Raw genomic sequence first — 24,026 nt, 5'->3', positions numbered from 1 at the left:
AGGATGCCCCCTGTCTATGGTGATGGTAGAACCTCCTCTCCTCTAGTTGTAGATGATGCCCCCTGTCTATGGTGATGGTAGAACCTCCTCTAGGTGTAGAGGATGCCCCCTGTCTTTGGTGATGGTAGAACCTCCTCTCCTCTAGGTGTAGAGGATGCCCCCTGTCTATGGTGATGGTAGAACCTCCTCTCCTCTAGGTGTAGAGGATGCCCCCTGTCTATGGTGATGGTAGAACCTCCTCTCCTCTAGGTGTAGAGGATGCCCCCTGTCTATGGTGATGGTAGAACCTCCTCTCCTCTAGGTGTAGAGGATGCCCCCTGTCTATGGTGATGGTAGAACCTCCTCTCCTCTAGGTGTAGAGGATGCCCCCTGTCTATGGTGATGGTAGAACCTCCTCTCCTCTAGGTGTAGAGGATGCTCCCTGTCTATGGTGATGGTAGAACCTCCTCTCCTCTAGGTGTAGAGGATGCCCCCTGTCTATGGTGATGGTAGAAGGTGTAGAGGATGCCCCCTGTCTATGGTGATGGTAGAACCTCCTCTCCTCTAGGTGTAGAGGATGCCCCCTGTCTATGGTGATGGTAGAACCTCCTCTCCTCTAGGTGTAGAGGATGCCCCCTGTCTATGGTGATGGTAGAACCTCCTCTCTTCTAGGTGTAGAGGATGCTCCCTGTCTATGGTGATGGTAGAACCTCCTCTCCTCTAGGTGTAGAGGATGCCCCCTGTCTATGGTGATGGTAGAACCTCCTCTCCTCTATGTGTAGAGGATGCCCCCTGTCTATGGTGATGGTAGAACCTCCTCTAGGTGTAGAGGATGCCCCCTGTCTATGGTGATGGTAGAACCTCCTCTGCTCTAGGTGTAGAGGATGTCCCCTGTCTATGGTGATGGTAGAACCTCCTCTCCTCTAGGTGTAGAGGATGCCCCCTGTCTATGGTGATGGTAGAACCTCCTGTCCTCTAGGTGTAGAGGATGCCCCCTGTCTATGGTGATGGAAGAACCTCCTCTAGGTGTAGAGGATGCCCCCTGTCTATGGTGATGGTAGAACCTCCTCTCCTCTAGGTGTAGAGGATGCCCCCTGTCTATGGTGATGGTAGAACCTCCTCTCTTCTAGGTGTAGAGGATGCTCCCTGTCTATGGTGATGGTAGAACCTCCTCTCCTCTAGGTGTAGAGGATGCCCCCTGTCTATGGTGATGGTAGAACCTCCTCTCCTCTATGTGTAGAGGATGCCCCCTGTCTATGGTGATGGTAGAACCTCCTCTAGGTGTAGAGGATGCCCCCTGTCTATGGTGATGGTAGAACCTCCTCTGCTCTAGGTGTAGAGGATGTCCCCTGTCTATGGTGATGGTAGAACCTCCTCTCCTCTAGGTGTAGAGGATGCCCCCTGTCTATGGTGATGGTAGAACCTCCTCTCCTCTAGGTGTAGAGGATGCCCCCTGTCTATGGTGATGGTAGAACCTCCTCTCCTCTATGTGTAGATGATGCCCCCTGTCTATGGTGATGGTAGAACCTCCTCTAGGTGTAGAGGATGCCCCCTGTCTTTGGTGATGGTAGAACCTCCTCTCCTCTAGGTGTAGAGGATGCCCCCTGTCTATGGTGATGGTAGAACCTCCTCTCCTCTAGGTGTAGAGGATGCCCCCTGTCTATGGTGATGGTAGAACCTCCTCTCCTCTAGGTGTAGAGGATGCCCCCTGTCTATGGTGATGGTAGAACCTCCTCTCCTCTAGGTGTAGAGGATGCCCCCTGTCTATGGTGATGGTAGAACCTCCTCTCCTCTAGGTGTAGAGGATGCCCCCTGTCTATGGTGATGGTAGAACCTCCTCTCCTCTAGGTGTAGAGGATGCCCCCTGTCTATGGTGATGGTAGAACCTCCTCTCCTCTAGGTGTAGAGGATGCCCCCTGTCTATGGTGATGGTAGAACCTCCTCTCCTCTAGGTGTATAGGATGCTCCCTGTCTATGGTGATGGTAGAACCTCCTCTCCTCTAGGTGTAGAGGAATGCCCCATGTCTATGGTGATGGTAGAAGGTGTAGAGGATGCCCCCTGTCTATGGTGATGGTAGAACCTCCTCTCCTCTAGGTGTAGAGGATGCCCCCTGTCTATGGTGATGGTAGAACCTCCTCTCCTCTAGGTGTAGAGGATGCCCCCTGTCTATGGTGATGGTAGAACCTCCTCTCTTCTAGGTGTAGAGGATGCTCCCTGTCTATGGTGATGGTAGAACCTCCTCTCCTCTAGGTGTAGAGGATGCCCCCTGTCTATGGTGATGGTAGAACCTCCTCTCCTCTAGGTGTAGAGGATGCCCCCTGTCTATGGTGATGGCAGAACCTCCTCTCCTCTAGGTGTAGAGGATGCCCCCTGTCTATGGTGATAGTAGAACCTCCTCTCCTCTAGGCGTAGAGGACGCCCCCTGTCTATGGTGATGGTAGAACCTCCTCTCCTCTAGGTGTAGAGGATGCCCCCTGTCTATGGTGATGGTAGAACCTCCTCTCCTCTAGTTGTAGATGATGCCCCCTGTCTATGGTGATAGTAGAACCTCCTCTCCTCTAGGTGTAGAGGATGCCCCCTGTCTATGGTGATGGTAGAACCTCCTCTCCTCTAGGTGTAGAGGATGCCCCCTGTCTATGGTGATGGTAGAACCTCCTCTCCTCTAGTTGTAGATGATGCCCCCTGTCTATGGTGATGGTAGAACCTCCTCTAGGTGTAGAGGATGCCCCCTGTCTTTGGTGATGGTAGAACCTCCTCTCCTCTAGGTGTAGAGGATGCCCCCTGTCTATGGTGATAGTAGAACCTCCTCTCCTCTAGGTGTAGAGGACGCCCCCTGTCTATGGTGATGGTAGAACCTCCTCTCCTCTAGGTGTAGAGGATGCCCCCTGTCTATGGTGATGGTAGAACCTCCTCTCCTCTAGTTGTAGATGATGCCCCCTGTCTATGGTGATAGTAGAACCTCCTCTCCTCTAGGTGTAGAGGATGCCCCCTGTCTATGGTGATGGTAGAACCTCCTCTCCTCTAGGTGTAGAGGATGCCCCCTGTCTATGGTGATGGTAGAACCTCCTCTCCTCTAGTTGTAGATGATGCCCCCTGTCTATGGTGATGGTAGAACCTCCTCTAGGTGTAGAGGATGCCCCCTGTCTTTGGTGATGGTAGAACCTCCTCTCCTCTAGGTGTAGAGGATGCCCCCTGTCTATGGTGATGGTAGAACCTCCTCTCCTCTAGGTGTAGAGGATGCCCCCTGTCTATGGTGATGGTAGAACCTCCTCTCCTCTAGGTGTAGAGGATGCCCCCTGTCTATGGTGATGGTAGAACCTCCTCTCCTCTAGGTGTAGAGGATGCCCCCTGTCTATGGTGATGGTAGAACCTCCTCTCCTCTAGGTGTAGAGGATGCCCCCTGTCTATGGTGATGGTAGAACCTCCTCTCCTCTAGGTGTAGAGGATGCTCCCTGTCTATGGTGATGGTAGAACCTCCTCTCCTCTAGGTGTAGAGGATGCCCCCTGTCTATGGTGATGGTAGAAGGTGTAGAGGATGCCCCCTGTCTATGGTGATGGTAGAACCTCCTCTCCTCTAGGTGTAGAGGATGCCCCCTGTCTATGGTGATGGTAGAACCTCCTCTCCTCTAGGTGTAGAGGATGCCCCCTGTCTATGGTGATGGTAGAACCTCCTCTCTTCTAGGTGTAGAGGATGCTCCCTGTCTATGGTGATGGTAGAACCTCCTCTCCTCTAGGTGTAGAGGATGCCCCCTGTCTATGGTGATGGTAGAACCTCCTCTCCTCTATGTGTAGAGGATGCCCCTTGTCTATGGTGATGGTAGAACCTCCTCTAGGTGTAGAGGATGCCCCCTGTCTATGGTGATGGTAGAACCTCCTCTGCTCTAGGTGTAGAGGATGTCCCCTGTCTATGGTGATGGTAGAACCTCCTCTCCTCTAGGTGTAGAGGATGCCCCCTGTCTATGGTGATGGTAGAACCTCCTCTCCTCTATGTGTAGAGGATGCCCCCTGTCTATGGTGATGGAAGAACCTCCTCTAGGTGTAGAGGATGCCCCCTGTCTATGGTGATGGTAGAACCTCCTCTCCTCTAGGTGTAGAGGATGCCCCCTGTCTATGGTGATGGTAGAACCTCCTCTCTTCTAGGTGTAGAGGATGCCCCCTGTCTATGGTGATGGTAGGACCTCCTCCCCTCTAGGTGTAGAGGATGCCCCCTGTCTATGGTGATTGTAGAACCTCCCCTCCTCTAGGTGTAGAGGATGTCCCCTGTCTATGGTGATGGTAGAAGGTGTAGAGGATGCCCCCTGTCTATGGTGATGGTAGAATCGCCTCTCCTCTAGGTGTAAAGGATGCCCCCTGTCTATGGTGATGGTAGAACCTCCTCTCCTCTAGGTGTAGAGGATGCCCCCTGTCTATGGTGATGGTAGAACCACCTCTACTCTAGGTGTAGAGGACATCCCCTGTCTATGGTGATGGTAGAACCTCCGCTCCTCTAGGTGTAGAGGATGTCCCCTGTCTATGGTGATGGTAGAACCTCCTCTCCTCTAGGTGTAGAGGATGCCCCCTGTCTATGGTGATGGTAGAACCTCCTCTAGGTGTAGAGGATGCCCCCTGTCTATGGTAATGGTAGAACCTCCTCTCCTCTAGGTGTAGAGGATGCCCCCTGTCTATGGTGATGGTAGAACCTCCTCTCCTCTAGGTGTAGAAGATGCCCCCTGTCTATGGTGATGGTAGAACCTCCTCTCCTCTAGGTGTAGAGGATGCCCCCTGTCTATGGTGATGGCAGAACCTCCTCTCCTCTAGGTGTAGAGGATGCCCCCTGTCTATGGTGATGGTAGAACCTCCTCTAGGTGTAGAGGATGCCCCCTGTCTATGGTAATGGTAGAACCTCCTCTCCTCTAGGTGTAGAGGATGCCCCCTGTCTATGGTGATGGTAGAACCTCCTCTCCTCTAGGTGTAGAGGATGCCCCCTGTCTATGGTGATGGTAGAACCTCCTCTCCTCTAGGTGTAGAGGATGCCCCCTGTCTATGGTGATGGCAGAACCTCCTCTCCTCTAGGTGTAGAGGATGCCCCCTGTCTATGGTGATGGTAGAACCACCTCTCCTCTAGGTGTAGAGGATGCCCCCTGTCTATGGTGATGGTAGAACCTCCTCTCCTCTAGGTGTAGAGGATGCCCCCTGTCTATGGTGATGGTAGGACCTCCTCTCCTCTAGGTGTAGAGGATGCCCCCTGTCTATGGTGATGGTAGGACCTCCTCTCCTCTAGGTGTAGAGGATGCCCCCTGTCTATGGTGATGGTAGAACCTCCTCTCCTCTAGGTGTAGAGGATGCCCCCTGTCTATGGTGATGGTAGAACCTCCTCTCCTATAGGTGTAGAGGATGCCCCCTGTCTATGGTGATGGTAGAACCTCCTCTCCTCTAGGTGTAGAGGATGCCCCCTGTCTATGGTGATGGCAGAACCTCCTCTCCTCTAGGTGTAGAGGATGCCCCCTGTCTATGGTGATAGCAGAACCTCCTCTCCTCTAGGCGTAGAGGACGCCCCCTGTCTATGGTGATGGTAGAACCTCCTCTCCTCTAGGCGTAGAGGACGCCCCCTGTCTATGGTGATGGTAGAACCTCCTCTCCTCTAGGTGTAGAGGATGCCCCCTGTCTATGGTGATGGTAGAACCTCCTCTGCTCTAGGTGTAGAGGATGCCCCCTGTCTATGGTGATGGTAGAACCTCCTCTGCTCTAGGTGTAGAGGATGCCCCCTGTCTATGGTGATGGTAGAACCTCCTCTCCTCTAGGTGTAGAGGATGCCCCCTGTCTATGGTGATGGTAGAACCTCCTCTCCTCTAGGTGTAGAGGATGCCCCCTGTCTATGGTGATGGTAGAACCTCCTCTCCTCTAGGTGTAGAGGATGCTCCCTGTCTATGGTGATGGTAGAACCTCCTCTCCTCTAGGTGTAGAGGATGCCCCCTGTCTATGGTGATGGTAGAAGGTGTAGAGGATGCCCCCTGTCTATGGTGATGGTAGAACCTCCTCTCTTCTAGGTGTAGAGGATGCCCCCTGTCTATGGTGATGGTAGAACCTCCTCTCTTCTAGGTGTAGAGGATGTCCCATTGTCCTGGTCTCAGGCCTCGGTATAAAAAGATCCTTGTACTGTCAGTTCAGGTATTTGTACACTGTAATGAGGTCTCCCCTCAGTTGTCTTTTTTTCTAAACTGAATAACCCCAAACATTATATTCTAGCCCCCCCCCCCTCCCCCATTCTCCTAATAATCTTGGTTGCTCTCCTCTGCACACGTTCCACTATGTCCTTTTCATACAATATTCCATGTGTAGTCTGACCAGGGATTTGTATAAGGACAAAACTATGTCCTTATCATGAGAATCTATTCCTCTCTTGATACATCCCAGGATTGCATTTGCTCTTTTAGCAGCCGCTTTGCTCTGGTCACTAAAATGTAGTTTTCCATCCACCAATACTTCAATGTCTGACAAAGTTAAGTCTATGCTCTTCTAAGTCAAGCAAAAACCTTGCATAGAGTATTTTATCCCAGAAACACCGCTCTGTACCTTTTTCCTACCAATTCTGTATTTTGATATGTTTTTTTAGTTGACTGATGAGGCTGCACCTCCGAAGCCTCCGCTTCCTGAGGGAGAAGTTCCACCTCCCAGACCACCACCTCCAGAAGAAAAGGATGAAGAGTTCCCCGAGCAGAAGGTGGGCGAGGTGGTGAATCAGCCGATGATGGTGGCCGCCCGGCAGCTCCACGATGAAGCTCGCAAATGGTCCAGCAAGGTAATTCCATATTTTTTACACGTTGATAATGAAAATGGGAGGATAAAGCGATTTACTGCTCCAGTTTGGGAAGAATTGTAAAACTGAAAAATCTAAATCTGTTCTATAGCATTTCTTATATTCATTGTTATTTGCATACTCTAGCAATCCATTAGCATACTCTTCAGAATTCATGAAAGGTACAGGAGGAGGACAAAGCATGTTTAACTGCCTGGGGTTATTAATCCACTAATACGGACTCCTGGAGATGGAGAACATTAAACATTGTAGATACTTGTTACAAGGCAACTACCATGGTTTCAGTGCAGATCCAGTAACCAGCTAAGGCTACATGCACACGATGTATGCTTGCTGTACTGTAGTACTGCGGGTGTATACCGGCACCGGGGAGCCGCTCTCCATAGGAATACACTGCGCACGGTGCCGTATTCCGTAGTAGGATAGGACATGTCCTATCTTTCTAGGGGCAACCCTGCTGCACCATACCTCTCCTATACGGTGCTGTGAGGCCATACAAGTGTAGGGGGGGCGTGTATATATGCAGTATATACGTCCCTCATACGTTTGTGTGAATGTAGCCTAAATCTTCAGTGTAATTCTTTTTGCCATCCCCACGTGTGCAATGCTAAGGAGTACTATTCAATGATTGATAGTTCGTGTATGGCTTGGCTGTGTCAATCACTGATCAGGACCGCCCACTGGACACCCAATTGGAGAAAGGACAAGGGACATCAATCAGTGAGTTACAAATTGAAGAAAGAGTTTGCCTACAATATGAAGCTTATCCTGCACATACATCTTACTGACAGTATCGGACTGTATATTAGGGTCCACTTAAAGCCGAAGCACCAACCTTGATCATCATTGGCTCTAAGATAAAACTGGTAAAAACTTTGATACAACCCTTTTACTTTTTTTATTTTTTTATTTTGCTGTTTTGAGATGTTACTATGTTTTTACTGCAGTTCAGATGAAGGTTATGTCTTTCGCACTGTGGTCAGTTTAGAAGGGAATATTGAGTAAAGCTGCAGAACAAGTGGTGACAAAAGAAAAATAAGGGAACGACTTTCCTGGGTAATGATTATTAGCTGGAATCCAATGGAAAGTAGATAGGAAAGACAAACATCATAGTGACATTTACAGACTTTCGGTTGTTTGCTAAAAACTACTGCAGAAATTATTCACACTCCCAATAAAAATTCTTTAACACAAAAGGGGATAAAAAGATAAAGGGGGATGCATCGATCTTTGCTCCACGGCGCGGCACTCTGCTCCACGGCGCGGCACTCTGCTCCACGGCGCGGCACTCTGCTCCACGGCGCGGCACTCTGCTCCACGGCGCGGCACTCTGCTCCACGGCGCGGCACTCTGCTCCACGGCGCGGCACTCTGCTCCACGGCGCGGCACTCTGCTCCACGGCGCGGCACTCTGCTCCACGGCGCGGCACTCTGCTCCACGGCGCGGCACTCTGCTCCACGGCGCGGCACTCTGCTCCACGGCGCGGCACTCTGCTCCACGGCGCGGCACTCTGCTCCACGGCGCGGCACTCTGCTCCACGGCGCGGCACTCTGCTCCACGGCGCGGCACTCTGCTCCACGGCGCGGCACTCTGCTCCACGGCGCGGCACTCTGCTCCACGGCGCGGCACTCTGCTCCACGGCGCGGCACTCTGCTCCACGGCGCGGCACTCTGCTCCACGGCGCGGCACTCTGCTCCAGTATTTGCACCACATTAAAAGCTGCCACCTATCAGCACCCTGGGACTGTAATCACATGGTGTCGATGATGTCGCAAGACAGCCCGGGGTCCGCTAATAAATGCACTGCAGTAAAGTATACATAAGTACATTTGTATTAGAGATGAAAAGAAAATCTCAAAACAATCAAATCTGCCTCCCCTTTTGTATTTTGTACCTTCACACTCACCCCTATCCAGGCTACAAAACTACTAGTATTAACCTGTATGACAAAAAAGGAAAAAAGCCAAAACAATGGCCATCACACAAAAAAATATAAATTGCAATCAAAAAACTTTATGTCCCCCAAATGTGTATAAAATAAATCTACAGACCTTAAAATAAGCCATAGGTTATTGGTGCTTGGAGGGCGGCAATATAAAAGGTCCCCCCCCCCCCAAAAAAAACCCCAAAATGATTTCATTATGCAAAAGAAGGTCATTTAAAAACAAAAACCCTATAAATTTGTTATTGATGTCTGCATTTTGACTTACAGAAAAAAGTTATTGTGTTATTTTGGCTTTAGGAAAAAATAGAGTTGCATTTTTTTGAAATGTACTGCAGGGAAAGTTAAAGGGGTATTCCAGGAATCAGCATAATTCATATACAAATGGGTCAGTAAAATAGAATCTAATGTGTAATTAGTTGTTTAAAATGTTGCTCCCCTTAGCAGAAAATGCTGTGACATAGACTGTAATGGAGAATTATAATGCTCCCGGCCCTGTAATCAGTCCGTTAATTTCCTCCGCGCGGAGAAGACACAGGACAGAAGATGTCGCTGGTCACATGTCCACATCACATGTCCTGCAGCTGCCTGGGCAGGTCATGTGATCACCACTATGTTTGGCTGTAGTCGGTTGGTTGCAGTACATCCAGTATGGCCGCTGTGTGGTGATGGCAGTTACACATCATTACTATGGTAACAGAGCAGGACAGTCTGTTACATCATCACTGGGGGCAGAGCATAACAGGTGGGAGGAGTTACTGAGAACTAAAGGATCATGGGACTTGTAGTTTCCAGTGGCGGCCATCTTGGTGATGACTCCACCTACTTTAGAGAGGCCATAAAATATTGTGAATCATAAAATCAAACTAATTAAGCTCCATTTTGTGTCTGAGATTGAGTTTTGTTACATTTATTTGTATCATCATGGGCTTTTGTATCAGTCATTCATATTCCCTGAATACCCCTTTAATAAAAGTTCACCAGTACTTGAATCTTGAGTAGTTGAGTATATGAATCCCAAAATTGTGCTATTTAAAACTAAAATTTGCCTCCCCCGTCCCCCCCCAAACATGACCCCAGAGAATTAATGTGTATAAATATGCTTAAAGGAAACCTCCCATCTCGGATGTTCCTATTAAGGTAGATCCGGTGGCAGGTTCATTTGGTAAATATCCTCGGAGCCCTTTTAATAATCCTTCAGTGCCCGCTAAGTTTTGAAATGTTTTTTATTGCCCTAATATGCAAATATGTGATGGAGGCTACTGGGGCGTGGAGTGACCGGAGCTGAAGCTACACTGTGCGGCTACTCCACACCCCAGTAGCCTCTTTCGATCCTAATAGTATATCTTCAGTGTGCAGCTCCTTGTAGCTGGCGCATGCGCTCAGGCTTAAGAAATGAATATGTACAGCCACCAGCTCAAGCACAGACGAGTGTGCACAGCTACCAGGAGCTGTAAGCTGAAGATCTCATAGTAGGAGGATCGTAAGAGTCTACTGAGGTGTGTGAGGTGCGCCATGAAGCCTCAGCTCCGGCTACTCCACGCCCCAATAGCCTCTTTCGCATATTTGCGTATTAGGGTAATAAAACACTTCTTACTAAGCGGGCACTGAAGGTTTAGCTCTAAAAAGGGCTCCGATGATATTTATTAGATGACCCTGCCAACGGATCAACCTTAATAAGTAGATCCGAGATGGTAGTTTCCTCTAAGGCTGCATTGACTCGAACATGTGAGAGCCGTATATACGTTCCCCATAGATGTCTATGCCGCACATGGCCGCAAAAAAGATGGAGCATGCTCTATCTTTGGCCGTAAGAGCGGCAGTGAAGAGGGGAGGGGTGAGCAGCGCTTGTACCTCCCCTCCTCTCCAGCGATACGGCCGGCCGGGCATCGTGTGAATGCAGCCTTAGTAACATGGTCATTGCTCTAGCGCCCCCACAGTTCACCTGTACTAAGTGGACATGGACAAAGGCTTGAACAGTAGGGGGCAGTGTTACATGGATATAGCAATGGCTTTGCATCGTATATATTGGACGTTGAGGGTTGTGGTACGTTCCTGTTTCGGCACAATGTATATTTCCTTCCTTGATGCATTTGCTTATCTTAACAATCGCTTTTTGAAGGTGATTTTTTTTTTTTTAATAGATGAAGTTAAAAAGCAGCAACCCATGTAAATACTAATGTGTTCTGTATTGAGTTTCAGGATTCCTGTGATAACCTAGAATGATGTATATTTGCAATCTCTGCTTTCATTCCCTTGTTTTAACCTGCAAACTGTAACAAAATGTCTCTGCCGAAGGGTAAAAACGGAAGATTCGTGTGGCTTCAGGTGCATTCAACCCTTGATCCTCCTGTCCCACCTCTGCTTCTGGTACTAACCTGTCCCCCTTTCTTTACCCCTCCTTGGCCTCCCAGTCACCTGGAAGCCCTGCTCCCACCACTCCGCAGGGTAGAGAAGCCGTTGTGTCTGAGGTAGAGCAGGAGCGTGAGGAAGAGGAGGAGGAGGCGTCAGTGGAATTTGCCCTCTCCTCTGACATTGAAGATGATTATGAGCCAGAGCTGCTCTTGGTGCCTGAGGGGCAGCCCGTAAACCAGCCAATGCTGGCCGCAGCTCAGTCTTTGCATCGAGAGGCTACAAAATGGTCCAGTAAGGTACTCAATGGTTCCCAAGCTCTGCATCCTCCACCCTGCCATGTGCATCCCACCCCTCCCTCCATCCATGACACGGTCTGCGCCTACAGTCTGCGCCAAGCTGATCGCGTCGCTGAGTGTGTTACTCGTGGCCGCTTGTGTGAGCCCATGTATGGCTTGATCAGTGAATATTGGCTTGTCTGTGTCTTCTTGTTTTTTTTTTTTTTGTATTCGGATCTGAATTGTCTAATGACTCATTTCACGGCCTTTTTAGGTCAATACAGATTTATAAATATCATATCTTGTCGTCTCTTAAAGATGACCTCTCGCCACCTCCCACGTGTGATGATGACTACACGGATCCAGGGACCACCACGGCTGCATAGATATTAGCTGCAGTATCTGGTCATTATAATCCTCTCCACTGTCAGAGAGGAGGCGGCGTGAGAAGATTATCATAACGCACACCGCCTCCTCCTCTCTGACCCTGGAGCAGTGGTATATTCATCTCCACATGAGGGGGTGTAAGGACCTCTTTCTGCATGTCCAAGAGTCTACTCTTTCCTGCCCACGTATTGCTGCACCACCCCATACAAAAGCAGAATAGTGCTGTTTGCACTTTCAGACCTTCTTTTCTCATCCGTGACGAGCCCTGAAGCTTAACCAAGTTATTTTAGTTACTATCCACTATCTTTATGCGTTCTGCTTGTCTGAAAAAAAAAATGATACCTTGTTTGCACATTTTAATTCCAAGTATTAAAGAGGATTTAGATGTTCACTGTCATGCGAAGAGTAAATGAGACGGTGTTAGCCATAAATTATTAGAGAACCTCCATAAATATTGCAACTGCACGATTCGGGTGAATCTGTGTTCTAGAAGCAGAACTACATCCTGTATTATTCTGGTCCGTCTTCCTCTCAGCTCTTGTCGGCTCGAGGAGTTGAGTTTGATGGAAAGTTTTTTAAATATCTCATGAGAGGAAGATGCATGTAGGCAGCCGGCCCCCGGCTTGTAGGCAGCCGGCCCCCGGCATGTAGGCAGCCGGCCCCCGGCTTGTAGGCAGCCGGCCCCCGGCATGTAGGCAGCCGGCCCCCGGCATGTAGGCAGCCGGCCCCCGGCATGTAGGCAGCCGGCCCCCGGCATGTAGGCAGCCGGCCCCCGGCTTGTAGGCAGCCGGCCCCCGGCTTGTAGGCAGCCGGCCCCCGGCTTGTAGGCAGCCGGCCCCCGGCTTGTAGGCAGCCGGCCCCCGGCTTGTAGGCAGCCGGCCCCCCAGTATTCCCTGCACATAAATAAAATCAATACTCGCCTTTCCGACTCCTCCTCTTCTTGAGTGATGTCGGTGTCAGGTCCCTGCGCACTGACCACACACACACTATGACGGCAGCCACTTGCTGACATCCTAATGTGTGCTCCAACTGTCGCTCCCGGTGCACACTCTACAATCTCAGCAGGACCTGCTGCCGGCAGCAACAAAGCGGAGGACCTGCAGGGCCGTCGGAAAGGCGAGTAATTTTTTAAATATATAGACTTGAGTATAAGCCGAGCTTGTTTTTTTTTCAGCACATTTCTTGTGCTGAAAACGTGGCTTATGCTCCAGTATATATAATTATAACCTGAACTATTCCTTTATATATCTGAAACTACAACTACTTTTTAAATGAATTTGCCTGTAGCATTACTATTTTTGACTGCAGATGAATTGATATGAGATTTGCTACATCCCGATGTTTTCTACAAGTGTTAGGTTCTGCCGGCTGCCCTCGCTGTTACTCACTGTAAATTCTGTTGGCTTTCATGGAGAACGGTTGCATGGCTTGGAATGGCAAAGAGATGTGTGGTTTGTTTTACACTTTGCAGTTTTAAAGACAATTACTCAATACGTAATTAATACAATAATCATGTGAAAGGGCCAACACCAATCAAGTTTTCAAATCCATCTCTGGATTTTTATTTGTTTCTCGACTCCCTCCCCCCCCTATAAGTGTTAAAGGGGAACTTGTCACCAGAGAGCTTTTTTTTTTTTATAAGGGCACAGGTTGCTATAGACTAAGTACTTAATATGCCAAATATGTTTGGCTCCCTGACAAATGCCTCAACCAAGTCCCAGAGAGGAGAATTTCACATGACAAGTTCTGTTTGCTCTATAATATATTAACAGGTGACCGGTTCCAGTGGCGTAACTTGAAGCTGATGGGCCCCAGTGCAAGGTCTGCGCCGGGCCCCTGGCTATAAGGTATGGTGTATAGTGCTAGTCTTCTTATATGGTAAAGTGACAACATATGGGCCCCTAAGCCTCTTGGGCCCGGGTGCGACCGCAACCTCTGCACCCCCTCAAGTTACGCCCCTGACTGGTTCTCTTTTAAGTATAAAAAAAAAAAAGGTTTGTGCAAACATGGCAGAATAACACTAAAATAATTACTGCTTCATATATAAGAAGCTCACCTTGGGTCATAGCCAGGATGCTTTGGTTCCCGGTAAAAGGAGTATAGAGATAGTCACATAGTTAGTGGCCTGAAAAGGGGCTCATCGGGTCTCAAAATATATTGGGCTCTTGGAAAGAACTGTCAGGAGCAGAACGTCCCGGTCAGCTATGTGGTGCCTTTTTATATCCTCATTAAAGTTGAGAGTAGGGCAGGTCAGGAAAATAAATATATCCACATCTCTAAAAATACAACTGATCGGTGGATGAATTGTAATAGAATGAGCCTGCACCACGTTATACAGTGTATCATCTATAGTCATGTACGTTAGGTATGTATATATAAGGTCTATGTGTGTACCTAAAGCAAAAAATACAATACAAAGAAATTATACATCAATCTGCTCCATCAATTGTTACAGCTCAATAACGTGCGACCTCGGACTCCAGTTTCAATGTAATAAATTCCCGTTTATCTGGGATCTGCCACTATTTTCACACATGCTGTGGCCAAACAACTCAAACATATTCCCTTAGAGGGCTTGTCCAATGACAACAAGTTAGCCTGTATCCATAGGATCAGGGCTACCTTGCTGATGGAGGTCTTGGGGATGGGACCCCCACAGATCTGAGCACCATACTTGCCTAGCTCTGTCGTAGAGATGGATAGAATAGCCGGAGCATCCACGAACAGAGACCCCGACTGATCAGCACGTTAGCCTCTATTCTGTGGACAGGGGATAACTTGTTGTCACTGGGCAACCCCTTTAAAGATGACTGTTCCGTAGCAGTATAGTGTCACCTACCCCCTTTGACATAATTAATCAACACAACCTTTTGCCAATTTTTGGCATTGGCTACAGCAGTACATTGTGTTGCTATAATCTACTGCAGTGGTGGCGAACCTATGGCACACTCGGAGCCCGCTCTGTGGGCACTCGGAGCCCGCTCTGTGGGCACTCGGAGCCCGCTCTGTGGGCACTCGGAGCCCGCTCTGTGGGCACTCGGAGCCCGTTCTGTGGGCACCCAGGCCTTCACCCCAACACAGAGTTTGCCAGACACCACTCAGGGCTTCCTCCTGTGGTCCGATACAGCCCAGGACGTGCCACGCTCAGTGCCATATTAAAGCATCATCCTTGGCTGCCAGGACTACAGGAGGAACAAGGCGGTGTGGATAGAGATAGATTATTGTTGGAGCTACTGCTCTGGTTTCAGGGTTCCCTGAAAAGGAACAATCGGGGTTCCCAAATTTCTCCATCTTTCTATTGTATTGGTGAACTCAGGACACCAATATGATTGAAACCTGTGATACAGCAGGGATCAGTAAGTTACTGCTTACATTGTCATGCTTAAACTGCTTAAAGTACAACCAAAACCCACTTTCTCTCCAAAAGGTTCCCCATCACTGCTCTACTGCAAGGCTGTTTGATTCTGATAGGCTCCCTCTTTGGACCAGCATATTGCTACATACCTGGCCAGTTCACCTTCTAGTGCGCGTCATGTATAGTATATATATTTATTTTTATACTGGAAATACAATTTTCTCTTACCATACTACCTCCGTCATCAACTGCTCTGGACTTCTGGATTATTGATGGTCGTCTTTGCAGCCGATTGCTGACGGCCTCTGTTATAGTCTGTATTTGACCCACGGCGGTGCTTGGCCAACAGCACTTTAACCAGGAAGCGCCGAGCAGAGAGTTTTCAAGATTCTGGCTCGGAGAATTTTTAGATGGCCGTCTGGGTTAGCATTAACATTCGTTAAAATTGTTTCCTTCTTCTCCATCCTAGACAACATTATGAACTAATTGAATTTAAGTAAAAAAAAATTGCATTAATATTCTCGACAGCGATTGCTGTGACCCCGCTTGACCTTTTAATTAGGGATATTACTGAGACCCTTCGTCTTTATAGCTGGTAACATGTTTGCTATTTGTTGTGCACATCTGTTTCTACCAATGCATGACCGTGATGTGTCTGCTACTAACCGATCGCTTGAGGACACTCATGAGTATACGGCCCGCTGGTTTTATGCTATAAGGTATATTCATGACCATCCTGTTCTGGACTGATTTCTCAAGGTGGCGTCTGTACCCGTGCACATGTGTATGTATGTTTTTTGTTGTGTGTCACTAATTAAACTGATGTCTGGAAAGTTTACTGGTTTTGCAGCACGCAGGTAACTATCACCCTGCAAGTCTCACACTTACTCATTGTGTTTCTCAGTGGTTTTGTGTGTATTTACTATAGAAAAAGGTATACAATTCTCAACAATTAATGAGATTTAGTAATTGGTTACAACATGAGATGCCACGGTCTGTCCATATAAGACAAGGGACAGACAGGGTTAATATCATGGAATGATCACCAATGTGCTCATCCCCTCCCTAAGCCACTGAGAGCACATGAACATAGAGCACCGTCTAATATTCCATCTATATTATTTTGCTAACAGGATATGGAATATGGATCTGTTTTTGTTATGCTGAAATAAAATAATGCTTAGGATTTTTTTATTTTCCTGAGGTTACTTTTTGCTGATTGAAAGCCATTGGCGATCCACATAATCTGTAAGTGTCCGGTCTCTCCTTCCTCTGACCCTGTTTCCCTGTTGCAGGGTAATGACATCATTGCGGCGGCGAAACGCATGGCTCTGCTCATGGCTGAGATGTCTAGACTTGTGAGAGGAGGCAGCGGGAACAAGAGAGCCTTAATTCAGTGTGCCAAGGACATTGCTAAAGCTTCAGATGAGGTGACAAAGTTGGCGAAGGAAGTGGCTAAACAGTGCACAGATAAGAGGATCCGAACCAACCTGCTTCAGGTATGTGACAAACTGTCTTCAATGCGAATAAGTCTCTTCCATTAAAGCAACACTGTTTCTGTTCATAAGCCCATGTTGCACGTACTGCAGGGCTACCTACCCACCGGAACGTAGCAGCCAGTGGTGTGACTAGAAGCTGAAGGGCCCCAGTGCAAAGTCTGTGCCGGGCCCCGACTATAATGTATGGTTTATAGTAATAGTCTTCTCATATGGGAAAGAGACACCTTATCGGCCCCCTAAGCATCTTGGGCCCTGGTGCGACCGCAACCTCTGCACTCCCTCAAGTTACGCCCCTGGTACAACATCTTCAACTACAAAAGAAATACAAATATAGGACAAAGTGAGTAGTTTTTTATTTCTATTACAGGTCTGTGAAAGGATTCCAACCATCAGCACGCAGCTGAAAATCCTTAGTACGGTTAAGGCCACTATGTTGGGAAGAACCAACATCAGTGACGAAGAGTCTGAACAGGTAAGAGACGATGACCTGGAAGATAAACGACTTGTCCTTCAAATGACAAATATCCCACTTCCTGTTCCTGTTAACTTTTTTTTTTTATTATTTGGAATGGCGGCTGCATGTGTAACCCCCCCCCCCCCCCCCCCCCTGTATTCACCACACTTTACGCTCCCATTTTGGTGGAGTTGCAATCGTTAGTTTTGCTCCCCGACTCCACAGTGGACAAAATAATAAATTAAAAAAAAAAATTATTTGAAAAATTTAAAAAAATGCTGCTTATTTTCTGCATCGGATTTTCTGATCAATGAAAAATATTGTAAAAGTTATATCATATCAAAGTTTCCGTAGAGGTCAGGGGCACAGAGGCGACCTAATGGGTTTTGTCTTTATATTCGGTGACAGGTCCTCATTAAAGGGGTTGTCCGAGAGTAATGAAAAAAAAACTAAAGGTGGCTGCAGGGGGCTGCTTAAAAAAAATAAAGATCCACTTACCTTCCGGTGCCCTCCGGTGTCTCGCGGTGGACTCAACTTCCGGCCCGCATTCACAATGCTGTGAGTAGGGACGGGTAGGCGTGGCCGGCCACGTAGAGCACCGGAAGGTAAGTAGATCTTAATTTTTTTAAGCAGCCCCCTCCGGCCACCTTTTTCATTTATTTTTTTTATTACTTTCGGACAACCCCTTTAATTGAAGGGGTTATTCCCATCTGAGACATAACTTGCTGTGCTACACCGTTTCTATAATCCCCTCATCCATAGAAGTGCTGGAAATGGCGCAGAACAGCGGCAATCGGCTATTTCCGTAATTTTACGTTGGTAAAACTTTTACAAAAACAGAGAGAAGACATTTGCTTAAAGTTTTTCACAACTTCCTTTTTAGGCAACAGAAATGCTGGTCCATAACGCACAGAACCTGATGCAGTCCGTGAAGGAGACTGTGAGAGAAGCTGAAGCCGCGTCAATCAAGATCCGTACAGACGCCGGATTCACGCTTCGTTGGGCACGTAAAACTCCATGGTACCAGTAATCCTTTGTAGCCCGAAACACATCGAGCTGCTCCATATTGTACAAAGCAAACTAATACTGTGTAACGATACAGACTGATGTGGAATATCTAGATGAGCGTCCAGATGAGTATTTTGTACCCGGCTCATCTTGGGCTCGTCCATCAGTAATTGCTTAACTCACTATTTACTTTCATGGGCTTCCCACAATGCATTGCTTTACTATTGAGAAGCCGCACAAAGCCTTTACTCTGGGTGAGGCCACGTGCAATCCAGCAGTATCCATAACCTGCGTTCCATACTCTACCTTTATACTCTGCTGATCACCGCCTCTGTACTGGCATCACACTTATCTACTTTGGTGCTTCTATGGTTGGCCTCCTGGTATCTATTGCCCATTTCTTCTTCCTAAACTATGCAGAGAAATGCAACCTTAGCGAAGTGTCCTTTCCGGTTAGCGAGCAGAAGACGTGTACTAAGCACTTCTGATTGGCTCCAAGTCCTTCTAATTCAACCGTTTCGTTCTGAGAAGTAGAAACTCCTCCATTATGAGGCTACACGACTGATTGAGAAGCATTGTCTAGGGTAGGGGTTAGGAACCTACATCACTGGTGCCAGAGGTGGCACACTATGAGCCTTCTCGATGGCCACCCAAGCCGCCATAGACAGGACAATACATCCTCAACATGTAAAGCAACACGTGGGCCGGTTGGGACTGCAGGAAGAGTGAGAACGTGTGGAGTGGACTGGATTGTCTTTGGAGGTCCTCCTGCTAGCCCCACATTTCTTCTTGTACAGGGAGCCCCTGGAGAGCAGCTCCTGTGATAGTCCAACTGTATTGGTGGCCTCAGGGGGCTGATACGATTGAAAGTTGTGACAGAACAGGGAGCAAGAACTGTCTGCTTTCATTTCTGTGTTGGTTTTGCTAGTGGTTTGGGTTTATACTTGGGTTCGCCATTACTAGTCTAGAGTGTCGGGTGTTTCTAAGAACACATCCTTGTGACTGCAGCCTCCGATGGCTCTGGGCTCCGACATGTTTGTTTCCGATGCTTGGTGACGGGTTACTTTTGGCTTATTTTGCCTGCATGAGGTGTGTAGAGCTTGATATCCGCTTGGTATTCCACCATCATTTCCTCAGTCTCCCTAAGGAGGACTAATTAAATTTAGCTGCAAATAGTCTTGGTAAATAATCCTAAATTGGGGAGTTTTGGATGTTAACGAATAATATTTATTGTAACCTTGAGGGTAGAGGATTAGTGAATGTTGTTGTCCTCTAAACCAATCACTCACGGCATTACTTACCTTATTCCGCCTTAAAGCAATCAGAAGAACGTAGCGAGCACTTACCCCATGTATCACCTGCCTCTATCCCGGGCCGGGCCTTGTATTACATTAGGCTTCTTCTTTAGTGCCACATTCTGATTGTCTCGATGCCTTTTACATCCTCACACCGTGACAAGATGGACAAAAAAACCCAAGAATATTATCCTGGTGACTGCATTGTTGTCTACAAGTAATTGTTTAAAAATATTACAGCAAATTGTTGCATTGTACTTGTACCTTACACTGTGTGAAGACTTTTTTTTATTTGAACAGAAAACGCCATATTGCCTTTTATCTCATGTTCATTTAGAATTAGTTCAAGCCAAAGACTTAGATTTTGTTTGCAAAACAATTCAATAAAAACATGGCTGTTCCTTTTGGCTACAGTTCAGACATTGGCTGTCTACATACAGAAGGAGCCATTACGTTAGGTAATTGCTGGAGGGTTAAGGAACATCTGATCTGCACCAATGTCTTGGGACACGTTGTTTTTAAGCTGTCAATTCAAACCAATAAACAAATTTGTATACTGAAAGTTTTTGTCTGTTTTCTGGTAGTTGTCTGTTTGGTTAAAACATCCCAAATTGGTCAAACTAATCCCATTGTATAACATGGATAAACATGTACAGAAATAGGAAGTTTTTGGGATTCTGTATCCTCTGTGAGGTTTCGAGCACCCTGTGAGATTTAGGGGGTCTTTCACATCAATGATTTTTCGCTCAATCCATTTTGACTTGTGGACACATACAGATGGGGTTTCTCTTCCCGGCTTCAGTGATTGTGTTTTTCCATTCTTTTCAATGGGTTTCTTCACACTTGGTTTTTTCCACCGATCCAATTGAACACAAAAAAGATGAGTTTGAAAAATCCCATTGAAAAAAATGGGATCAGTAATTCATCAATGGCAAATTACTGAAGCCACGAGAGAGAACCAATCCGTATGCGTCCATAAGCCAAAATGGGTTTAGTTAAAAACCTCTGATGTGGATCCACCCTTTGGTGGATTTTGCACACGCGAGTTTGAGCAGTCATGCGCTGCATGTACTTTCCGCAATGACCAAGCCGAATGCTGAGCATTGGAACAGGAGTGACACTCCGAGGTAAGTTCTTCTGCTTCGTGTTCCGGCTCATCCAGGGATAATGACTGATCGGTGGTCGTCTGTGAATACCTGAGTGTGCATGGCCGGTTCTCAAGAATCGATCACAATTCTGAGGAAGGGACTCCTTACATCATATCGCTATATTGCACGGAGTTCCTAGCAGTAGATTTATGATCCACAGCAAGTCCTTTATTTTCTGTGGATCTTCATGTAGAATTCAGTGGATCAGCCCAATTTGGCCGTTTTTTGTGCTGCTTGTAATTCTGCAGCCATTATACAACAAATTCCCCGGCCGTGAAGCATCACCTGCAGATCCACTTCTATGCTGAGCTACAAGCAACTAACTACAGACCCAAAGCGGCAAATAGGCCCACATGAAGGAAACCTTACAGAGAAACGTCATGTAGAAGATCTATTCCATCCTTGTAAAGTATTTCTGTGCCGGTGACGCGGCATAAAGTGCACAACGCGTCAGGTCAGTAGCTGCTTATAGAAGTCATTTGTCTTTATTTAGAAATGTACATTTTATACCCAAATTGTGATTTCAGAAATTGTTGGCTTTGATCTTTACACAATGGCACAAAATTGTATTAACACAGACTTTAAATAAAAAATAAGCTTTCCAGCGTTTTCTACCAGCGTTTAGCTGATGGCACAAGTGAAAAAAAACTCCTTCCACTGACGGATCGGCATCTGCGCCCTCAGTGGAGGGATTAAGGCATTTAACGTGGTGGAGAGGCAGAAATAATATCTTATAATACGCACTTGTCACTACTCGGGGAGGTCCGTCTCAACACTTTACAATTGCACTAGATAAAGTATGTGTGACACAAGGAAGAACTAGTGTTCCAGAACCAGTCTGATCCAAATGCTACAGTATATATTTGGTCTTTGTGGATCAGAAGGTATAGAAAATACAATTATTTGACGGGTAAATCATGTGACGGGGTTCTCATAGTGGATGAGCTAAGTAACTACAGTGTAGAGAGGCCGAGGAGAAGTCTCATTTGTTATGCTGCAATTGTGCAGAGAGAACCTAATGATATTCTGCTCCACATAACCAAAAATCCAGTGTGGCCCAAGCCTAGAAAAGTCCAGATCGTTCCCTTTAAGTATTGGACATCTTCTAGGGCCCTGGAATGATAAGTGTCACATTTCTGCTTTCAAATTCCAATGTATAGACCAGGGAGCTTAATATATGGACCAGAAGTAGAACATGTCTCCTCCCTCCTGGTTCTGTGTTATGTGCGCACCTGGAATTTTCCTGCTTTGGTCAGATATTTCACTCCTTTGAACGGTTTGTATTTCTCCCCATACATATCCAATCGATTCACTTTTAGTCCTAGATATGGGGGCAAAAGAAGCAAAGTGAAAATAGGATTTTGGACGTACACTTGATAAAATTTGGCTGAACACAACAATTTCATCAGGATTGACCACGATCCAGCAGATGCCGGATGTCACAATTGGCTTTAGCAGTTTAGACAAAGCCACAAAAACACTTCTACAGAACCGTCCAGATCATATCCAGGCACATATCTTACATACAAGAGAAGATCTGTAGGTTTGTTCTATAAGGGAACCTACCACCACATATGCACCTATTAAGGTAGATCGGGTGGTAGGTGCATCTATAGGACATGAGGATAGACCTTTTAGGGGCTAATCCTCACATCCCCGCTATCTTTGCATATTAGGGAAATTAAAGTTATTAAAAGATTGTGGGGATGTGAGGATCGGCCCTTAAAAGGTCTATAATCAGGTCCTATCCGTGGTGGTAGGTTTCCTTGTACCGTATTTTCCGGACTATAAGGCGCACTTAAAAGCCTTGGATTTCCTTGGAAATCCAAAGTGCGCCTTATAGTCCGGTGCGCCCTATAGGAGGGCAGCGGACCCTATAGGGCAGCGGACTTACATAGGTCCCCGCTACCGGAGACAGCAGATCTCCAGCGGGAACTGCAGACCCCGCGATCTGCTGTCTCCGGTAGCGGAGATCTATGTAAGTATTCTATTCCCCACCTCCCCCTCACCTTCCCCGCGTTCCGCGTGTCTTCTCGGCGTCGCGTCGGTGCTCCGCTCCGCCCCCGGACCTCCGCCACGCCCCCGGACCCTGCGCCTTATAGTCCGATGCGCCTTATATATGGAATTATTACATATATAAAGCGCATCGGACTATTGCGCCTTATATTCCGGTGCGCCTAATGGCCCGGAAAATACGGTAAGTAAGTCAGAACCATATATTTTCTTTGGTCTCCGTGACTATTGGATTTTAAAAATTGACCCCTAAGGTAATGAGCATGTGTTTGGGGACAGTCTGCCATCCCTAAATGTGGTGCTAGATGTCCTTTAAGAAGTTAACTGCTGGCTGTGTCTGCTGCAGTGTTCCTAAATGTATCTTTCCAAGAAAGATGTTTTCTTTGTTTTGCAACTTTTTTTTAGAGCAATTTAAAGACTTTTAGGTGCAAAACGAAGGTGCATTTATGGAATTAAGCATCAGTTGTACTTAAAGTCGCAAAAAATAATTTAAAAATACAACCAAAAAATAGAAATGTAACAACGGCAAATTTAGAAAGACGCCTAGCACTGCTGCAGAAGCCAACTTCAGAGAATTTTAAAAAGTGGCAAAAGAAACCAAAAGATAAATGTGCCCCTAGATGTCTTACACAAGCTGTATGATGACATATTCCCTTAAAGGGGTCTTCTCCTCTCGTCTGGGCAGTCACCTTCCGTTTCATTAATCTGCCATATATAAACATTTCTTCAATTGGATGTTGTTAAAAAAAAAAATGTTCCTGTGTGAAGATAATTTCTCATAAATGTAGTCATATGGTCTCTTAGAGACAAGACTGTGTCCTTGGATACGACCACCTCTGCTGGAGGGATTACACAAAGACACAAAAGGTTTTTGTATATTAAATGTCCGGGAGATACTGCAGGTCCCGCAGCCGTCCTGTGGTAATGATCGCTGAATCCAGGAAGTCAGGCAGGACTCAATAGCGCATGTCTGGCCTCCGCTGCCTAAATTTGAGGTGGTCGTATCCAAGGAAGCTATCTCTTTTCTAAGGGACAACATGGCTACATTTATGAGAATCTTCACACAGGAACATTTTTTTCTAAAAATGTTTATATATGGCAAATAAATTAAATGTGAATGTCCAGATGGGGAAAACCCCTTTAATCCAAGTTTGTTACAATACGCTGGCTGGAAATTCTACAAGGTACCTACCTGAGATAGCACACTGCTGGATCTTGAAGTTGATGTTTAAGCTTGGGTTCTCCTCTGGTTTTGGTGCACCAGACTGCAGGGAGACACTTCCCTTAAGATTTGGTAACTTCTGTGTCGTTATCTTCCCAATGTCCCAGGTAAGCACCTCCGAAAATCAAAATGAGTGTTAGATCGAAGGTCACTAGTGGTCATAATCACAGATGGCGTGACGTGTACAGATCTGAAGGAAGCTATAGCTGTAAGGGGGCTGCACTACAAGGTAGCAAAAGAGGCGGGATTTTCCTTGTCTCATCTGGGAAAACCTATTTGCATATTTCCCATAATCCTC

The 24,026-nt window shown here is 47.0% G+C and overlaps 2 protein-coding genes across 6 annotated transcripts in view; one reads left to right on the top strand and one right to left on the bottom strand.

Moving 5' to 3' along the window:
• Positions 1-19,907, top strand: part of VCL (vinculin) — a 74,476-nt gene extending 54,569 nt beyond the window's left edge. Inside the window, exons 18-22 of one of the 2 annotated variants that reach the window (XM_072129619.1) lie at positions 6,573-6,758; positions 11,132-11,368; positions 16,385-16,588; positions 16,956-17,060; positions 17,926-19,907. In XM_072129619.1, the coding sequence (XP_071985720.1) occupies positions 6,573-6,758; positions 11,132-11,368; positions 16,385-16,588; positions 16,956-17,060; positions 17,926-18,072 (879 nt within the window). In that variant the 3' untranslated portion in view covers positions 18,073-19,907. The remainder of the gene's footprint in view (positions 1-6,572; positions 6,759-11,131; positions 11,369-16,384; positions 16,589-16,955; positions 17,061-17,925) is intronic. The other variant, XM_072129620.1, reaches the window with a different exon arrangement.
• Positions 15,425-24,026, bottom strand: part of AP3M1 (adaptor related protein complex 3 subunit mu 1) — a 36,779-nt gene continuing 28,177 nt past the window's right edge. Inside the window, exons 8-10 of one of the 4 annotated variants that reach the window (XM_072129622.1) lie at positions 23,699-23,843; positions 21,726-21,814; positions 15,425-15,571 (exon numbers count right to left, since the gene is read on the bottom strand). In XM_072129622.1, the coding sequence (XP_071985723.1) occupies positions 15,443-15,571; positions 21,726-21,814; positions 23,699-23,843 (363 nt within the window). In that variant the 3' untranslated portion in view covers positions 15,425-15,442. Of the gene's footprint in view, positions 15,572-20,948; positions 21,815-23,698; positions 23,844-24,026 lie in introns of those variants that run through there. The other 3 variants (XM_072129621.1, XM_072129623.1, XM_072129624.1) reach the window with 3 other exon arrangements.

Source organism: Engystomops pustulosus, chromosome 11 (genome assembly GCF_040894005.1).
Source record: "Engystomops pustulosus chromosome 11, aEngPut4.maternal, whole genome shotgun sequence".
Classification (NCBI taxonomy): domain Eukaryota; kingdom Metazoa; phylum Chordata; class Amphibia; order Anura; family Leptodactylidae; genus Engystomops; species Engystomops pustulosus.
The sequence above is the reverse complement of the archived record's forward strand: the minus strand, read 5'-3'. Positions and strand labels throughout refer to the sequence as shown.